This window comes from Lynx canadensis, chromosome B4, assembly GCF_007474595.2.
Source record: "Lynx canadensis isolate LIC74 chromosome B4, mLynCan4.pri.v2, whole genome shotgun sequence".
Taxonomy (NCBI): Eukaryota; Metazoa; Chordata; class Mammalia; order Carnivora; family Felidae; genus Lynx; species Lynx canadensis.
The window spans coordinates 131,731,032-131,746,970 of record NC_044309.1 but is presented as its reverse complement, the minus strand read 5'-3'; the positions used below and the strand labels follow the sequence as shown (position 1 = coordinate 131,746,970).

The 15,939-nt window shown below is 57.2% G+C and overlaps 1 protein-coding gene across 1 annotated transcript; it reads left to right on the top strand.

The window, feature by feature from the left end:
* The first annotated feature begins 366 nt into the window (after positions 1 to 366).
* On the top strand, positions 367 to 12,118 carry DNAL4 (dynein axonemal light chain 4). The gene is made up of 4 exons (XM_030320653.1): positions 367 to 457; positions 7,827 to 8,037; positions 9,698 to 9,781; positions 11,002 to 12,118. The coding sequence occupies exons 2-4, from the start codon at positions 7,969 to 7,971 to the stop codon at positions 11,164 to 11,166; spliced, it is 318 nt and encodes a 105-aa protein (XP_030176513.1). The 5' UTR covers positions 367 to 457; positions 7,827 to 7,968; the 3' UTR covers positions 11,167 to 12,118.
* Positions 12,119 to 15,939: the final 3,821 nt, after the last annotated feature.

Below are 15,939 nucleotides of genomic sequence, written 5' to 3'. Positions count from 1 at the left end.
GAAATACTCGTTGCGAAGCCTACATAACTGCTAGTTATTATTAGGCCTTTGAGATTCTAATAAAGCAGTATCTTAGGGTCAGGACACCAACAAATTGCATTTGTAAATTTCAAATGGCTCAAAGAAGCGCCCAAAGTAACACCACTCTTCCCAGTTTGCTTCTCTCAAACGGGAACTTCCGCACCTCCCCGGCTCCTCAGGCCCACTTAAGACGACTATAACCGCAGCTCCGCCTCCCCAGCCCCTAGCCACGCCCCTTTCCGTACCAGCCTGACGTTGTAGGGGCCTTTAACATTGATTGACACTTTTATTCACCAATAAAAAGTGAAATCCCTGTCAACGTCCGGCGAGGGGGCAGGACTTCCTTGTTGTTGCTAAGACACTCTTGTTTCGCTCCTTGACAACCCTGGCGGGGGTGCGCTAGCTGTGGCCCCGGCTCCGGCCCCCGCGGGAGCAGGTGAGGCCCTGGGGCGCGGCGGGCAGCCGGGCGGGGAGGGCCGGCCCGAAGCGGGGCCGCGAGGCGTCGCGGGGCGGGTGGGGCCTCGCCCACCGCGGAGGCCCCACCTCGAGTCTCCTGCCTGCTGGTCCCCAGCCCCCGGTCCTCCCAACCCCCACCCCCTCACTTCGGGGACCTGGGAAATGGGCCGTGACCGATTAGCTGTGGCGACTCTACGGGGCGCTCCTTCCCCCACACACCCGAAGCCCCGTCACGCTGCGCGGTCCCCCATCCTCCCTGACCCGACTCCCCCCAGGACCTTAATCTCCCCCCACGTTTCGCGGAGCAGTTCCCCGCTCCCGCGGCTGGACCGGTGGTCGCCATCGCCCTGGCCCAGGACGCTTGATTTGGACCGTTGGTGACGTGCTGGGACCCCAAGCTGGTCATTTCCTTCTCTGGGCCTCAGTTTCCCCGTCTGTAAATAGAAGTTGGTTTGAATAATCTCTAAGGCCTCTTCGACCCTGACGTTCTAGGATGTGCTTTTTGATCCAACCATGGGCTTCCCTGAGGATGTGCTACCCATGGGTGTAGTGAGCAGAACTTGACAAACCTAATTTGAATTCCCAATCACAGGACCTTAGCAAGTTATCTAACCTCCTTGGACTCCAGTCTGAGTATATATAAAATCAGGATACGTCGCCTTGGGGGGAATTCTGAGGATAAGGAATTGAAGTATGAAGGGTCTGGTCCAGGGCGCCTGGGTGGCTCAGTCGGTTAAGCGTAGGACTCTTGATTCCAGCTCAGGTCATGATCTCACCGTTGGTGAGTTCGAGCCCCTCCTAGGGCTGGGCGCTGGATACCCCCAACCTGCTTGGGATTCTCTTTCTCTCTGCCCCTCGCCCCTCCTCTCAAAATAAATAAACTGAATTGTTTGTTTGTTTGTTTCTTAAAGAGTCTGGTCCAATGTAGATTCAGCATTTGTGACTTCACTTCCTTTGTCTCTTCCCCACATTTCCCCCCTCTGAGAAGTGTCATCAGTTCCCTTGTTATCAGCCGTCATTCCTTCATGAAATCCAGATCCCGTGCTCCGAACTTTTTCCTGGGCTTTCATGGTTCGGGATGCTTTGGAGTGGGGGTGAGGGTAGTGCGTGATATATTGCTGTGGTGGTTGGACTCAATAGCTTCCCTTCTGTGCCTGATGACGTGCGATTCGGTGATTACCTACTCCTGACGAGACACTTTTCTTCGCCGTGTCTTACGAGCAACTTACACTCCGTAGTTCTAAAATCAGACCGGCCCACTTCTTCACCATCCGTCTGTCCTACCCGACATGCCGTCTTTCTCAGTGGCATGGCCATCCTTCCTCACTCTGCCGTCCCATCCCACTCAGGCAGTTGTCAAGTTGCTTTGATTCTGCCTCCTTGAGGATCTCACATCTCCATTCCAGAAGCGGCCAGTTTGGTTCAGATCACCTGAGCCAGTGTCGTAACTTCCTAACTGGTGTCCCTACCTCCAGTCTCTTCTGTTTACCCAGCCCACCAGAATAATTGCCTGAAAACACTGCAATGTCACCAACCCCTGAGAGACTTCCAAAGCGTTTCTCTTTCCCCACTAAAAATGTCCACGCTTCTCAGGCCTAGGTTATAGGGCCTTTCTATGATTCCACAAACCCACCCCCAGCATTGTTTCCCAGCCTTTTTTCTCCCTTCTCCTGTGCCAGGTTCTGTCCCCAGCCAGATTGAACCATTGGACTTTCCCAGAAAATGCTTTGAGCTTTCTGCTTTGAAGTCACTGTGTTTGTTCATCTCTCTGCCCAGAACGGCTTCCTCACCTTGTCCGCTTGCCAGGATTCCCACTCTGAGACTGCCCCTGCCACCAAGCGTTTCTTGCCATCCTCTCCCCTGCCCCTTCTAGAATTCTCCTCCTGCCTCTATCTCTGCATCTGCCTTGTGGCATGTTCTGCTTTCTGTCGTGAACCATAGTCAGTTCCTTGTGTATGTGGTGGTCTCTCAGATCATAAGCCCCCTTGAAAGCAGAGACTGTCTCCTGCTTAAAGTGGAGTCATCGAAAAAGCCTAATCTTGAAGTCCTATATACTGAGGGAGTCCTAGCTCCTCCATTTACTAGCTGGGTAGAAAGTCACTTTCCTTTTCTCGGCCGTCGTGGCCATGAGAATAGTAGGGATAATAGCACCTGTGTAGCAGAGTTATTGGGGACGGGGCAGTAAGTGAGATCCTGGATGTAGAACACCCGTCCTGTTGCCTTGCTTATGGTCAGTGCTCAATATATCCGATCGAATGAATTTGATACTCAAATGGATTGATGCTTCTCAGGGAGCAAATGAAATCTAATTTAACGACAATAGAGATATCTGTTGGGCTTCTGCCATGTGGCAGACACTGGACTAGTGCCCTGGGGCATCTACAGGGGAAGAGAGAAGACCCTTCAGCCTCAGGTGACTGTCTGGACTCGCGACACAACTGCTCAGTCGTGGCTGGTTGTGACATGCCACCAGTGATTCGCAGTTGCGAATGGTTAAAAGAAAATAATAATAACCAATCAGCGCCAACTCCAATTTATTTCTGGAATAATGTCCTTCTTCGTCCCTCACATTCAAATCTGTTCTCTTGAGCGGGAAGGAGAGGGGCGGCAAACTGCGTAGTCGGCTGTGTGTGGTGAGCATCTGTGCTCGCTTGGAGCTAATAGCTGTGACGGCCGTGACTTTTTGTTGTACTTTGTATCTTGAACAAAAGGTTTGGGATTTCATCCAAATTCGGGTATGTTGGTGGTGGTGCGGGGGTGGGGGGGGACCACGTGAGTCAATATTGTTTAGTATGTCGTGTTACACATAAAGAAAATGTCTTTACCTCCCCCACCTCTTCCTCCCTCCCTCCCTCCCCATGGTCTAAGGCACATCAGAAGTCTTCACTAGACCTCAGTAAAACGAGAAAAAACGAGGACAATGTTAAAAACAACACTAACAGCAGCAACTTCCTGTGTGTGTGTGTGTGTGTGTGAGAGAGAGAGAGAGAGAGAGAGAGAGAGAGAGGGAGGAAAGTAACTGTCTTTTCTGAGGACTGTCCTTTATTCTGCAACCATCTCCTTCTAACTATTAAAACCTTCATTTATAGTAGATGATGTGTTTAATGTTCTCAGCGTAACTTGAAAACGCAATCCTGTGTTTGCTTCCCCCCTTTGAAACTGATCTGTGAAATCCGGGTCTCCCGTGTTGTCTCCTGACCTCACCCGCAGCATCTTGGATGAATGCCCTCACTCCCTTAGCCTCCTTGCTCCTCACCTTGCCAGCTTTGCTCTGTGTTTGCCAGAAGGCAGAGGGTCGACGTGGCAGGGAAGGGCGGGGGGTATGACCAGGGCACCCAGTGTGTCCCCCCGACGTGTCTGGAAGTAGGAGACGTGCCCGGGCAGGTGGCAGATGCCGAGAATTGAAGCTACTTGTGTTTCTGTCTTTCTCCTACCTGCTTGTGACCGGGGAAGAGGCATAGAAGGTAGAATTAGAAAGGCAGATATGGGTTTGGATCCTGGCTCTGTCCCTGCTGGCTCAGTACCCTTGGGCCAGCCCCCAAACCTCTCTGAGCCCCGGGTGCCTTATCTGAGGACTGGGAGTGGATGCTGCCCTCACAGGTTGTTACTGGATGAAAGGAGACAATGAATGAAAACCCGGTGTACCCCCCCCCCCAACTACCACTGGCCCCAGCTGTGTTCCACAGACTTTCCTTGTGACTTTTGTCCATCAGTGCTTACAGCGTGGCTTGCGGAGTGGGGACTCAGTAACTATTGGTTTGTCTGGCTGAACGTTTAGGTGTTTAGTGGGCTGGTATATGAAGAAGGACATCGCAGGTCCCCCTCTCACTGCACCGGTAACAAGAGCTGACACTTGTTGTGAGGCAGTCTGTTCTTCGTCCCAATTTCCAGACGAGATAAACGAAGGCTCCGAGAGAGAAACACTTGTCTGAGGCACGAGATGTGAATTCAGACCTGCCCGCGGAGCCTGCACCCACCAACCCCCATGCCCTGCTCTGAGCGTGCCCTCCCACCTCTCGGATCCTGGTGGTGGTGACCGGGGGTGCTCCGAGATGCACAAGCCAGGAGTGTTCCAGGCATTGAGTGGCTGCCCCCACCCCCACTCCGGGGCACTGGCAGACACTTTCGGCCTTAATTCCCAGAGTCCTTCATTTTCCCCCCACCCCTCTCACATCCGCTTAACCCTCCTAAGGATTCTTCCCAAGTGCTTCAGGAGCAAAACAATACACGGTGACTGAGGTCAGTGTCCGAAAGAATGAGGCACAGACAGCAGGACAAGGGGCGCTGGGTCTTTCAAGGTGATGACAGAAAGAGCCCTGTCTTTTCCTCCCATTCCCCGGGCGTAGCCTCGCAGTAGACAGGGGCGAGGCTGTGCCAAGCATTCGGAGGCGTCCTTGGGCGAGGAGAACAAAGGACGGGAGACAGGGCGAGGCCGCCACTGGCTTTGTGCCCCAGGACGTCCCTAGGACAGGTTGAGCTTTGGTGCCCAGCAGATTCAAGTACCCTGGCCGTGGTCACACTTACATTATTAAAGGGCCCTCTTTTAGGCCTGATGGGACTTCTTTCTGGCCTGGAGCTGTCAGACACACACTCATCCGCACGGGAGATTGATAAGGTTATTAAAACCTCTGGGTCTGCTATTTTTGGCAGCATTCTTCCAGGCGGGCTTTAAATCGTGGCCAAATGACTGTAGCTGTACTATAATGATACAGCATCATAAAAGATTCTCCTACCTTTCTGTATTTGGAAGCACGTCATCTATAACTGTTCCTTTTTATCCTGCAAGTCTCATCCCTTTTGGATCCCCAGAAGTACTGGCAGTGGTTAGGAAAAGGCATTCGCAACCGTGGTCCTTAATAAGCGCGGTTGAATAATGTTGGAGACGTGCTGGCCGACGGCAGGGTGGCAGCGCGAGCAGCGCGATGAGAATAGTGCTTTGCGGTTTCCACACCCTCACATACATACCGTTGGTGCTTGCAGTGGCTTTCTGAGAATAAGAAGACGGGTTCATCCCATTGCACAGAGGCGGAAACCAAGGCTCGGGTTAAATTACTTGCCCAGGGCTGCAAAGCACGGAGGGAACAAAATTCATTTTGGTTATAGAACTGGCCTTCAAGCCTAAATACCCCACCTCTCGGTTCCCCATGCCCTTCCCCGTCCAAAAACATAAAAATAAAAAAAAAAAAACAACCTGTCCCGGTGGCTTTTTCCCCTTTGTTCCTGAAGAATGGACTTCGGTAATATCTCTGACCTCTGAGTCTGGTTCATCAGGGTTCCATATGCTGAAACAGAATCCCAGCAGCCCCAGCCCCCGCCCTCCCCAAGGGCAGGCAGGCACACCCTTGACTGAATTCCCTTCCAGGCCACGCCAGGCCAGCACTCTTGAGCCCCGAGGATGCACTGGATCGGATTGAAAATATTTAATTCGGTATTTAGGTGGGAAATGCCTCAGCGACTGCTTCAGCATTTTAAGCTGAGAATCTTGGGAGGTAAACACACCTTAAAGCCCCCATCCTTTGATCGTCACCTCTGTTGCACCTTGATAACGGGGAGGAGGCAGCAAGCAAGTGGCCTTTATGAAAGCCAGGACAGGATGGGATTGGAGATGGGCCTTAACATTAACGAGCAGAGACAAGACGATTCCCTGGATTCTGTGAAATAAGAAACATTAGCAGAAAGTCCAGTGAGATCGTGCCTGGTCATTCGCCAACTTCTGTGTAGAGACAAACCAGAACTGCTAATATCTGAGTGGTACAGTTGCCCAGAATTGACGAGCTCAGAGGAACCGTCTGTCCACCGGGAAACCAGAAAATACCAGTGTCGCGGGATGGTGGAGTCGGCGGCAGGCTTCCAGCCTCGTTCGAGGGAGCCCACCAAATGGGGTGGCGCCGAGGGCTTCCGAAGCACCAGAGAGACGGAGACGGTTGAGAGCACAGCCCGGAAGAAGCACGCGGAAGGCTCGGTGCTCGGCCACACGCGGTCGAGTCCACATGAGAACGGTTGTCACCGACCGGTCAGACGTCAAACGTGCATTTCGCAGCTGGGATCACACGGCCCGCGCTGGGGGTGGCACACTGGGCGCCTACCTTGTGTCGGTGCCACGAGAAGGAGAGAGAGGGGCCCACGCCGGAGACCGCGCCCAGAGTCAAACCCCAGGTCTGCCGCTTTACGCCTCCTTTGGTGCAGGCCCTAACTCGCAGGGGCGTTGTAGCAGTGGGGCACTAGGGACAGGAAACCTGACAAACGTCACCTGTCACGACTGCCCGTTAGTTGCTACGCTAGGCGTTTTCGGGCTTTGGTGGCCGTGCCATGAAAACAAACCAGTTTGGAAACGTCAGAAACGCTGGCGTAACATTATTTGCTTGGAGGTGTCCAATGTGGATGGTTAAGCAGGGTTCGCAGCACGGTGGGTTGTAGGCACTTGTGTTAGTCCTTCTTCCGAGAGAAAAAGTCCCTTGAATTACAGGCTAGATTGAATTGGAGAATAAGGAGAAACAACCAGGATTTCCAGCAGTGCTCACAGACATTAGGACCCAGCTCCTCTCTTTAGGAAAAGTCCCATCTGTTTTTACAGAGCTAGATTTGGAAAGAAAAAAAATCCAAACATATGTATTAGGCTTTATAACTTTCCATTCATATCCACACACAGTCTCTCGTGTATGTGGCCATGTGCTGGGCCCTGGGTTAGCTTCCCGTACCTTCTCATCTGAGTCTCGTAACAGCCCCACGAGATAGATGTGGCTGCCCCCAGGTTCCTGGTGAGGACCCTGAGGCCCAGGGCCACACTGCTGGGGAACAGTAGAACCAGGAGGCCCAGGCCTTACAGCTTCTGGACCAGACAGGCCTGAGGGGGAGGGGGCAGGAAGTGCTGGGAGCCGGGCAAGCCGAGGAGGACACGGACCATCACTGTTCCCATTCCTTCCGCAGATCAGGGACCCGTGGAAGAGGCTTCGGCTTGCACATAAGCCCGGGATTGTTGACCCTGACCCGACATTTCCCTTTCCAGCTACGTGTGCTGGGGAGTAAGGACCGTGTACATACGTGTGCATGCAGAGAAGCTGCGCGTGTTAATTGCAAGCTCCAGGCTCCACCCTCGGCCTGGCCCGCACTCAGTATTTGTCTTGATAATGACAGTGTGGGCTTGTAGCCGCATACCAGTGTGTTCTTAACCGCCGGGTCCCAGCATCTCGCGTTGACTCATCCTCCCGTCTGCAGACTTGCTGGCCATTTGGAAAAGGATGCGGAGGAGTTAAGACGGGGAGGTGTCAAATTGTCAGTGAGACATTTCTAATTTGTGATGTATGGTTTGAAAGCCAACTCTTTCTCCTGGTTTTTCCTGTTTTCCACAGCACCCCTTGAGGAAAGACATTTTCTGCTCCCACCCGGTTGGCAGGGCCTGCTTCCTGAATCCCCGGGGTGTGGTCTTCACTGCCAGCGCCAGCACCTCCCGAGAGCCCACTCTCTCCCTCCGGGGGTCACGGTGGAAGGATCATGGGAGAAACAGAAGGGAAGAAAGATGAGGCTGATTATAAGCGACTGCAGACCTTCCCTCTGGTCAGGGTAAGCCCCGGGGCAGGGAGGCAGGGCGGCCAGCAGGGCCCACACCGCCTCGAAGCGAGGCAGAGAGCTCGTTCCCTGCAGGACAGCAGGAGGAGGAAGTTAAGGGCTCCCCTGGCTCAGCTCTGGAGGTCTGAGAGTTGACAGTGCTCCATTCCTTCGTTCCTTCATTCACTCGACAAGTACTTAGGTCACCTACTGTACGTTGGGCTCTCTTCTAGGCACTGTGGGTACAGTAGCGAGCAAGACAGGCAAAGGCCTGGGCCACAGGAAGAAAAGTTTCAAGGAGCGTAATTCCGGTAAATAGTGCTATCAAGAGAGAGAAAGTAGGTGTCAGGGGCTAGAGAGTAGGGGTTAGTCTCTGGACAGAGTTCTCCGGTCAGAGACTTGAATGAAGTTAGGGAGACAGCCTTGCCAAGGTCTGGGAAGCACGTGCCAAGCAGGGGAAATGGTGAGCCCCGAACGCCCGCGGTGGGAGTGAGCTCGGCATTTTGGAGGAACGGAAGGAAGGCCGACGAGTGCCGAGGCAGGTGGGGGGACGTGAGGGCCAGAGTGACAGCAGGCCAGACCTCACAGGTGGACCAGGCGCTGTGACAGTCATGGTGAAGAGTGTGGACGCTCTCCCGGGCCCGAAGGGAGCAGCGGATGTTTTAAGCCGAGGAGTGATGGGACGCGTTTGATGTTTTCGAAGGATCGCTCCAGCTGTTGTAAGGAGAATGGATTTTCAGGGGACCGGAGTGGAAGTGGGGAGACCCGTGAGGACACTACTGCAGAGGCCCAGGGAGACGAGGGGGCGGCTAGGCCCAGGTCACGGAGTGGAAGTGGACACGTTCCGACTCAGGGCGCATCTTGGAGGTTGAGGCCGTAGAACTCACTGGCGCATTGGGTGCCAGGTGTGAGGACAGGAAAGTCAAGGATAACTCCCAGGACTTTTTTTTTTTTTTCCCTGAACTCAGGAGAGAAAATGGTGTCAGTTACCAAGAAAAGGAAGGAGGAGGAAGCGTAGGTTTGTGGGGAAAGTCGAGTTATCCTTTAGACGTCTAAGTCAGCTTGTCAAGTAGAGAGTTGGCCATAGGAGTCCGGAGCCTCCCACAAAAAAAGGTTAGAGCTGGGAGCAAAAATGTAAGAACCCTCACGTAGAAGATACATGACGCCACGGAACAGGGTGGGACCTCCTAGAGAGGAGCTTGCTGGCGAAGAGACAGGGTAGGGACGAAGCCCAGGGCCCTCCCGCAATCAGGACGAGGGGGATCCGGCCAAGTGGATGAGAGAGAGCGGTCAGAGTTAGGAAGAACCCGGAGCTGTCTCTCCAGGCCCTTCCGGCTGAGATCCAGCTGTGCTCTGGGGCCGATGTAAACTGTTTCCGCAACCGGCATCCTCTCCTGCCCGGGCCAGCCTTCTCCCCGTGTCTGTTGGCTGGAACGTGATGCCGGAAGCTTCGTGCCCTTGCAGAGGGGCCCGGGCGTTAAAGCCCACTCGGCTTCGCCAGATCCCATGCCCTCTGTCCCAGCCGCACGCCCCGAGTCAGGAGATGGGCTTGCCCAGGGCCGTGCCAGGGCAGCTACCCAATGTCCATGCCTTAAGCTTGGGACGGCGAAGCCAGCCCAGAAGGCCAGCTCGTGGGCTAAGCCTCTCTCTGTTTGTCTCCCTGCCCTGTCTCTAGCATTCGGACATGCCAGAGGAGATGCGAGTAGAGACCATGGAGCTATGTGTCACGGCCTGTGAGAAATTCTCCAACAACAATGAGGTACAGGCGGCCCCTTGTGCCTTCGGTGACCCCCGTGGGTGAATCAAGTGGCCCCGGTCCCCACAGCCAGCTCCAGAGAGTCCTACTGGGGCCTGGCTGGCGCCTTCCTTGGAAGCATTCGAAGCCCGAGGAAAGCCAGCGAGGGAAGAGGCTGGTGCTGTCTCTGGGGCACTGATCTGATGGTGGTCATGCCCAGCCCTAGAGGGCTCTTCGGGTGCCCCTGCCTGTGTTCCCTGTCTCCGGGGTCTGCTGGGTAGGGCACCTCTCCCCCTTGGCTCCGTCCCAGGGGAGAACAGAGGCCCAGGCATTCATTCACGTACCCATCCATCCATCCATCCAAAAAAGATGTTAAACGCCATCCCTGGTGCCAGTCACTGTTCTGGGTGCTGGGCCAACAGGCAGTGACGCAGGAATGTCATTCATCAGCCCGGGGATGAGTGAGAAAGAAGTCGGCATCACGACAGCCCAGCCAGTGGGGAGGCAGACCCAGGCCCGAGTTCAAATGCTGTCTCCAGCCCTTCCGAGCTCTTTAACCCCGGATAAGCCATTTCTCGTCTCTGAGCCCCAGTCTCCTAGTCTGTAACGGGGAGTCAGATGCCGCCTCCCCACCGGGTGGCCGCGAGAACGTGTGTGCTGAGATGACGCGGGCCAAGCGCCTGGCACGGACTCCCCCTCAGAGGCTGGGTCCTCTGCCCCTCCCTAGGCCTCTTCTCAGAAGAAGCTTCTTGAAAGAGCCAGCACAGGAAGGAGTGGGGGCTGTTGCCGTAACTGAGGGAAGCAGTCCAACTCCCCTTCCAGAAGTTCCCCGGACCCATTAGGGAAAAGCCTTTCTGTTCCCTGGAGACAAACTTGACACCTCCTCGCAGTGACGAGGACCGCACGCGGCGTGCGGAGTGCTGTCACACGTTACCGCGCTTGGTCCCCACCGCAGCCTCGCGGTGCCGACCCCAGACACGGGCACTGAACGGCGGAGCCCGGACGCCGACCCGGGGCTCCCTCTTCAGACCAGGGCCTGCTCGACCAGCCTCGCCAGTGTCTTCTTGACTGGTGGGGTAGGGTCTGCTCTTCCGTCCCTGTGTCCCAGCCCCTGGCAGGAGGCAGAAGAGTGGGGCGTGGGCTCTTCTCCCGCCAAGACTTCGGCTTCCCAGGGGGAGGCGGGGGTTGGCTCGTGCCCCCCCCCCCCAGGCTTTCCCATCTGATGAGCGTCCCCTTTGTTCCAGAGCGCTGCCAAGATGATCAAAGAGACGATGGACAAGAAGTTCGGCTCCTCCTGGCACGTGGTCATCGGCGAGGGCTTTGGGTTTGAGATCACACACGAGGTGAAGAACCTCCTGTACCTGTACTTCGGGGGGACCCTGGCTGTGTGTGTCTGGAAGTGCTCCTGACACCGTCCCCCCCACCCCTGCCCCCATCCCCTGCAGGGATGGGGAGCGGCCCCAGGCAGGCCCTCGCTTTGCAAAGGAGAGCCTGGGGTCTTTCCTTTTGCCCTTTGATGACAGTTTCCCGAGCCGCGCCCAGCGGGTGAACGCGTGGACACCTTTCCCCAGGCCCCCAGCGCGCGAAGGGGAGAGCAGGCCGCGTTCTGGACGCAGGGGAGGGGTGGGAGGTGTGACAGGGTAGGAGGGTGGGGAGGTGGGATTTTTCGCACAAGGACACGCCAGCCCCACCTCTCTTGGGGGCCGCTCTCCCCTCGCCTCCCGGGAGCCCCCGCTGCCCCCCCCCCCCCCCCCCCCCCCCCCCCCGCTGCGCTGCGGCCGGCCTGCACTGTCCTTGTCCTCACCGGCCATATGCACTTGGCCCCAGGAGGAGCCTGTCCTCTCAAGGGACACTGGCAGCTTTCTCCCCTCGTCCTCTGGAGAAGAGGTGACCCTCCAGACGCCCCTTCCCCAGCCCGACCCCAGGCTGAACAAACCGCTGCCTCTCATTGGACCGCTAGCTCCGTCGTCCCCGGCTTTGGCGCGAGGACCGACAGCCTTTCCCCACGTGCTGTCCTCCCTCCCCAGCCGCCAGGCCGCGAACCTTTTGTACCGCCTCCACCTGTGCACTTGGGCTCCCGTGGCAGAGGGCGTGGGTGTCACTGAGCCTCCGGCGAGGCTCCTGGGCCAGGAGTGCGCTCACCACGAGGCCTGTTTCGGCAGGGAAACCTGGCCTGCCAGTTACTTCTCATCAGGGACCGCATGCTGATTTGTACTTCTGATCTCTGCTGGCTTTTCTATATTCTTTTTTGAGCGTGGGGAGAAGGGTTTTAGTAGAAGGGTGAATCCTATTTTACACAGCGGTCTTATTTATATAAATGTCTTCGTTTTTACAATTAAAGTGACCAAAAATGGACCTTGAGCTACAGTCTCTTGAGGTTAGGGGAAGATGGGCTGGGTATCCTCGGGCTGTGGTGGGTCCCGGGAGCCCAGAGAGACTTCTGGCTGAATAGCGAGGCTCCTGGGAACCTGGGCCCAGACACAGCCCCGCTCGCCCAGGCCCCGCCGTTCGCCGTTCCGTCCCGGGTGGGGGCTGAGTGCGGTCGCTGGGGCCACACGGACGCTGACTGAGACGCCCTCGATCGCCAGACCGAGCTGCCGTAAAGCCGTCGGTCTCGCATAACGTGGTTTCAGTTCAAAGGTGTTGATTCAACAGCTGGTGGATGCCAGGGCCCAGGGGCAGGGTCCCGGAGACGGAAAAGCCACAGACCCTGCCCTCAGTGAGCCCACAGTCTCCTGTGGAGGAACACTTGAACCCAGTCGTTACAAGCAGATGTGAAAGATAGGACAGGGCACCCCAGGAGGAGAAGGGGCGCTTCCGGTCCCAGCCCAGGGAGTGAGGTGGGCCTCTGGCCGACGAGGCCCGAAAGCTGACTCTTGAGGGAGAGGGGGCTTTACTGGGGGAGGGGCTGCTCCAGACCGAGGGGCGATGGGAGTAGAGACACGGAGGCAAAAGTGATTTGAGGATGGGGGGGCACATTGTGGGACCACGAAGCCCCTTCGGCTCAGGGGCTGGCCCCTCAATTCCAGTCTCAGACCCTAAAACACTGGCCCCGGGGAGAGCAGGCCCCTCTTCCCTGCAGCCTCTGTTCCCCACCCTGCGGGGCCTCCTGGGCTGGCCCACGCGGGACACTGGGGTCCCGGGAGTCTCGGCTCCTGGCCCAGCCATGCCCTTCCGAGGCTGAGTCCAGTCGGGAGTAGATCTGTCAACAGACATGCGGGACATCGTGGCTTCAGGCAGCCAAGGTTTGCTCACACAGACCAGGGCGGCTGGGCAGAGACTAGTGGTCGCTCGTGGACCTAAGTTCTGGCTGAGTTGGTGCCTCGCAGGGTCCCGGGCTGACGACAGGCAGACCTGAACTAGAAGCTGAGGTCCCCCCTCTGAGGCTGGGGAGATTGGGGGCACACAGGGAGGAGTGACGGGAGAGGGGGCGCCGAGGCCTGGAATAGCCGTGGTTTGCTAACCGCCCGCTTTGCGTCTGTTCTCTCCGTGAATCCACACCCGCGGGTGCCAGCAAGTGAGGCTTGGCACAGCCTGCGGCCGAGGTGGTGGGGGTGGCACTTGGGCGTGTGGGCTCCGAGGCCCACAGATCCGGCTCGGGCCCAGCCCTGCTCTTCCTAAGCTCTCTGTGCCTCAGTGGCTTTGTCTGCAGAATGGGGATAAAAAGCACCAGCCTCCTGAGGGGGTCGGGAGTCTCAGGCCCGCATCCGGGGCAGGTGACACCCCGGTGCTGTGCACTCTTGCTGTCTGGATGTGCACCCTTGCGTGTGCTGCTGCTCCCACCTGGCCCCCAGCCCCTCAGGACGGGGTAGAAATTCAGCAAGATCCGGCTGGTAGGGCCCCCTCGCCCGCCCTCCCTGCCCTGCTGCCACAGAGGGTGTGGTCACTGTTGGGCCGGGTCAGTGACCGCGCACCGTGGCAGCTGTTTCCCAGGGATTTCTTCCTTCTGCTCCCCGAGGTCGGGGCCAGCCACGGTCACCCCAACCTTCCTCACAGGGGCCTCCCTGCTCGGGGCCAGGGGTTCGACAAGCCTTCGCTGACAGGTGCCGAAAAGGAGAGGGACACAATGAAGAAGGTGCCGTCTCGGCAGTGAATGGCTACAGGTCTGTCGAGGGAGACAGAACCCAGGAACAGAAAAGCAGGATGCGTTTAAGTCATCTGCTACGAGGAGACGGGCGGGGTTCGGGGAAATGCGGGGTTCGGGAAAGGGAGCAACTCACTGCCCAGGGAGGGCACTGGGGGAAAGCTTCACAGAGGAGGTGGCATTGAGCTAGGCCTCGGCTTTTTCCAGGGGCGGAGGCAGGGGGAAGGGGCCGTCAATTGTGGGAGCAGCACGTGCAGATCCTCGGTGGCCCGAGAACGCTGCCGAGATGCTCAGGGAAGTGGAGGCCTTGGCCTGGAGTTGGACCAAAGGGCAAGATAGGGGCACGGGGGAAGGGAGCGAGCTGAAGGCGAGGGCTTTGCGGGGGCCACGGAGGAAGAGAACGCTGTCGGTTGAGCGTGTCCCACTTGGCAAGCGTTGGGCTCCCTCCCTTATGACCACGATGTCCTGTATCCTGAGCAGACCTCCCAGGCGGTAAGTCACTGTCCCCATTTACAAATCAGGAATCTGAGGTTGGGAGGATGAGGGCCCTTGCCCAGTGCAGCTGGGAAGGGACTGGCCAGAACCTGAGCCCCGGCCTCGGGCCTCTGCTCTCCGCGCACATCTCTGCACAAGCTCCGTTCATGGGGCCTTCTGGTTGCCTCCCACCGGCCTCGGGTCTCCACCTTGCCCTCTGCTCGGACCACAGCAGCCCCGGGCATTTCCTTAGAGGCAGGACCCGCAGCCCCTGCGGGCCGTCTCTCCACTGCCCTCCGTGTTCGGTGGCTCACCACCACCTCGGTCCCTTCTGCCTGGCTGGCCATAGTCAGGGTGGGGGCAGTTGGCAGCCTTGTCTAGCGGCCGAGTCATAGGCCCCAACCCCCAGGGCTCCGTCCCTCTGCCTAGGAGAGCAGTGAGTGGCCAGCGGATCAGACGGAATGAAACATTTCCCCCTTGCCCCAACACGGCCCGCGCAGACGCGAGGGGAGGTCGGGGGCGGGTGGGCATGGGGCACTGGGGCAGTCAGTGTGAGAACTTGGTAATGGGGCTCATGTGACGGAGGCAGTGGGCGAGCTGCCCGGGGGCAGGCTGTGTGACCTGTGGAGAAATCTGGTGGATACTTAATGTCATCTTAGACCTGATGCAGAGAAGCTCCAGGATCCCGCTTAACCTACTTCCTGCCTCTCTGGAGAACAGGCAAGCAGGAGGGTGTCCCCTTAGGCTGTGGGGTCCCAGCCCACACCAGCGACTGAGCTGTGGAGCAGGGCCTTTAGCTCCTTAAAGACAAAAGCGGGCAGCATCTGATTCTGTCCTTTAGACCCTCCCCCAGTTCGGGGAGGAGAATTGTTAAAGTTTAGCCACGAGCCACCACCCTGTTCTATTTTCCTTTTGTTCTTCTCATCTCATATTTAAAGCAACCACCTCCCACTGCCAGCTGCTGTCTTCGATCCTTAGAAAGGCCCGGCAGGGGGGTGGGGAGTGGAAAGAGAGCGCGCCCAGGAGGCAAAAGTTCTGAATTAGTATTAATAATATTCCCGCACCACCAAGTGTTCTGGCACTCCAATGAGCATTTTCCAAACTCTGGCTCACGTAATTCTCACATCCACCCTGTGAGGAGATACTGTCCAATATCCCTCTCTCTTCAGATGGGGCATCGAGGCACAGAGAGCTGAAGCCCCAGGTCACAGAGGGATTGAGAGGCACCACCGTAGGCCGGTGATGTGAGAGCCCCAGCGCTTAAACCTCTCCAGTGGTCTGCCCGCCAGCTGGGACGAGCCTCTTGCTCCTCAGATCTCCTGTTTTCTCACCTGCAAAAGAGGGTCCCTGGCCCCGGCCCGGTCTCCCTCCCAAGGTCACTGTAGGGCACTAGGGCCACGGTGGCCACGGACATGGAAGTGGCTTAAGGTTGGAAGGGCCGATCCAGGATTTGGGTCAGGGTCAGTCTGGGGTGCCATCCCGCACGCTTGGGCCTCTTGGCCCCTATAGACGTCGGCCATGCCAGGCTAGAGCGTGAACGACAGGGTGACCACACACACAGGTGTGCATATACACACACACTTCCGGTGACCAAGGACCCCAAACAGCTGGACTAGACCCACCC

Coding starts and splice junctions, on each gene's coding strand:
- DNAL4 (XM_030320653.1), top strand. CDS start 7,969: ATGGGAGAAACAGAAGGGAAGAAAGATGAGGCTGATTATAAGCGACTG. Junction 8,038..9,697: donor AGACCTTCCCTCTGGTCAGG/GTAAGCCCCGGG, acceptor CCCTGTCTCTAG/CATTCGGACATGCCAGAGGA. Junction 9,782..11,001: donor AATTCTCCAACAACAATGAG/GTACAGGCGGCC, acceptor CCTTTGTTCCAG/AGCGCTGCCAAGATGATCAA.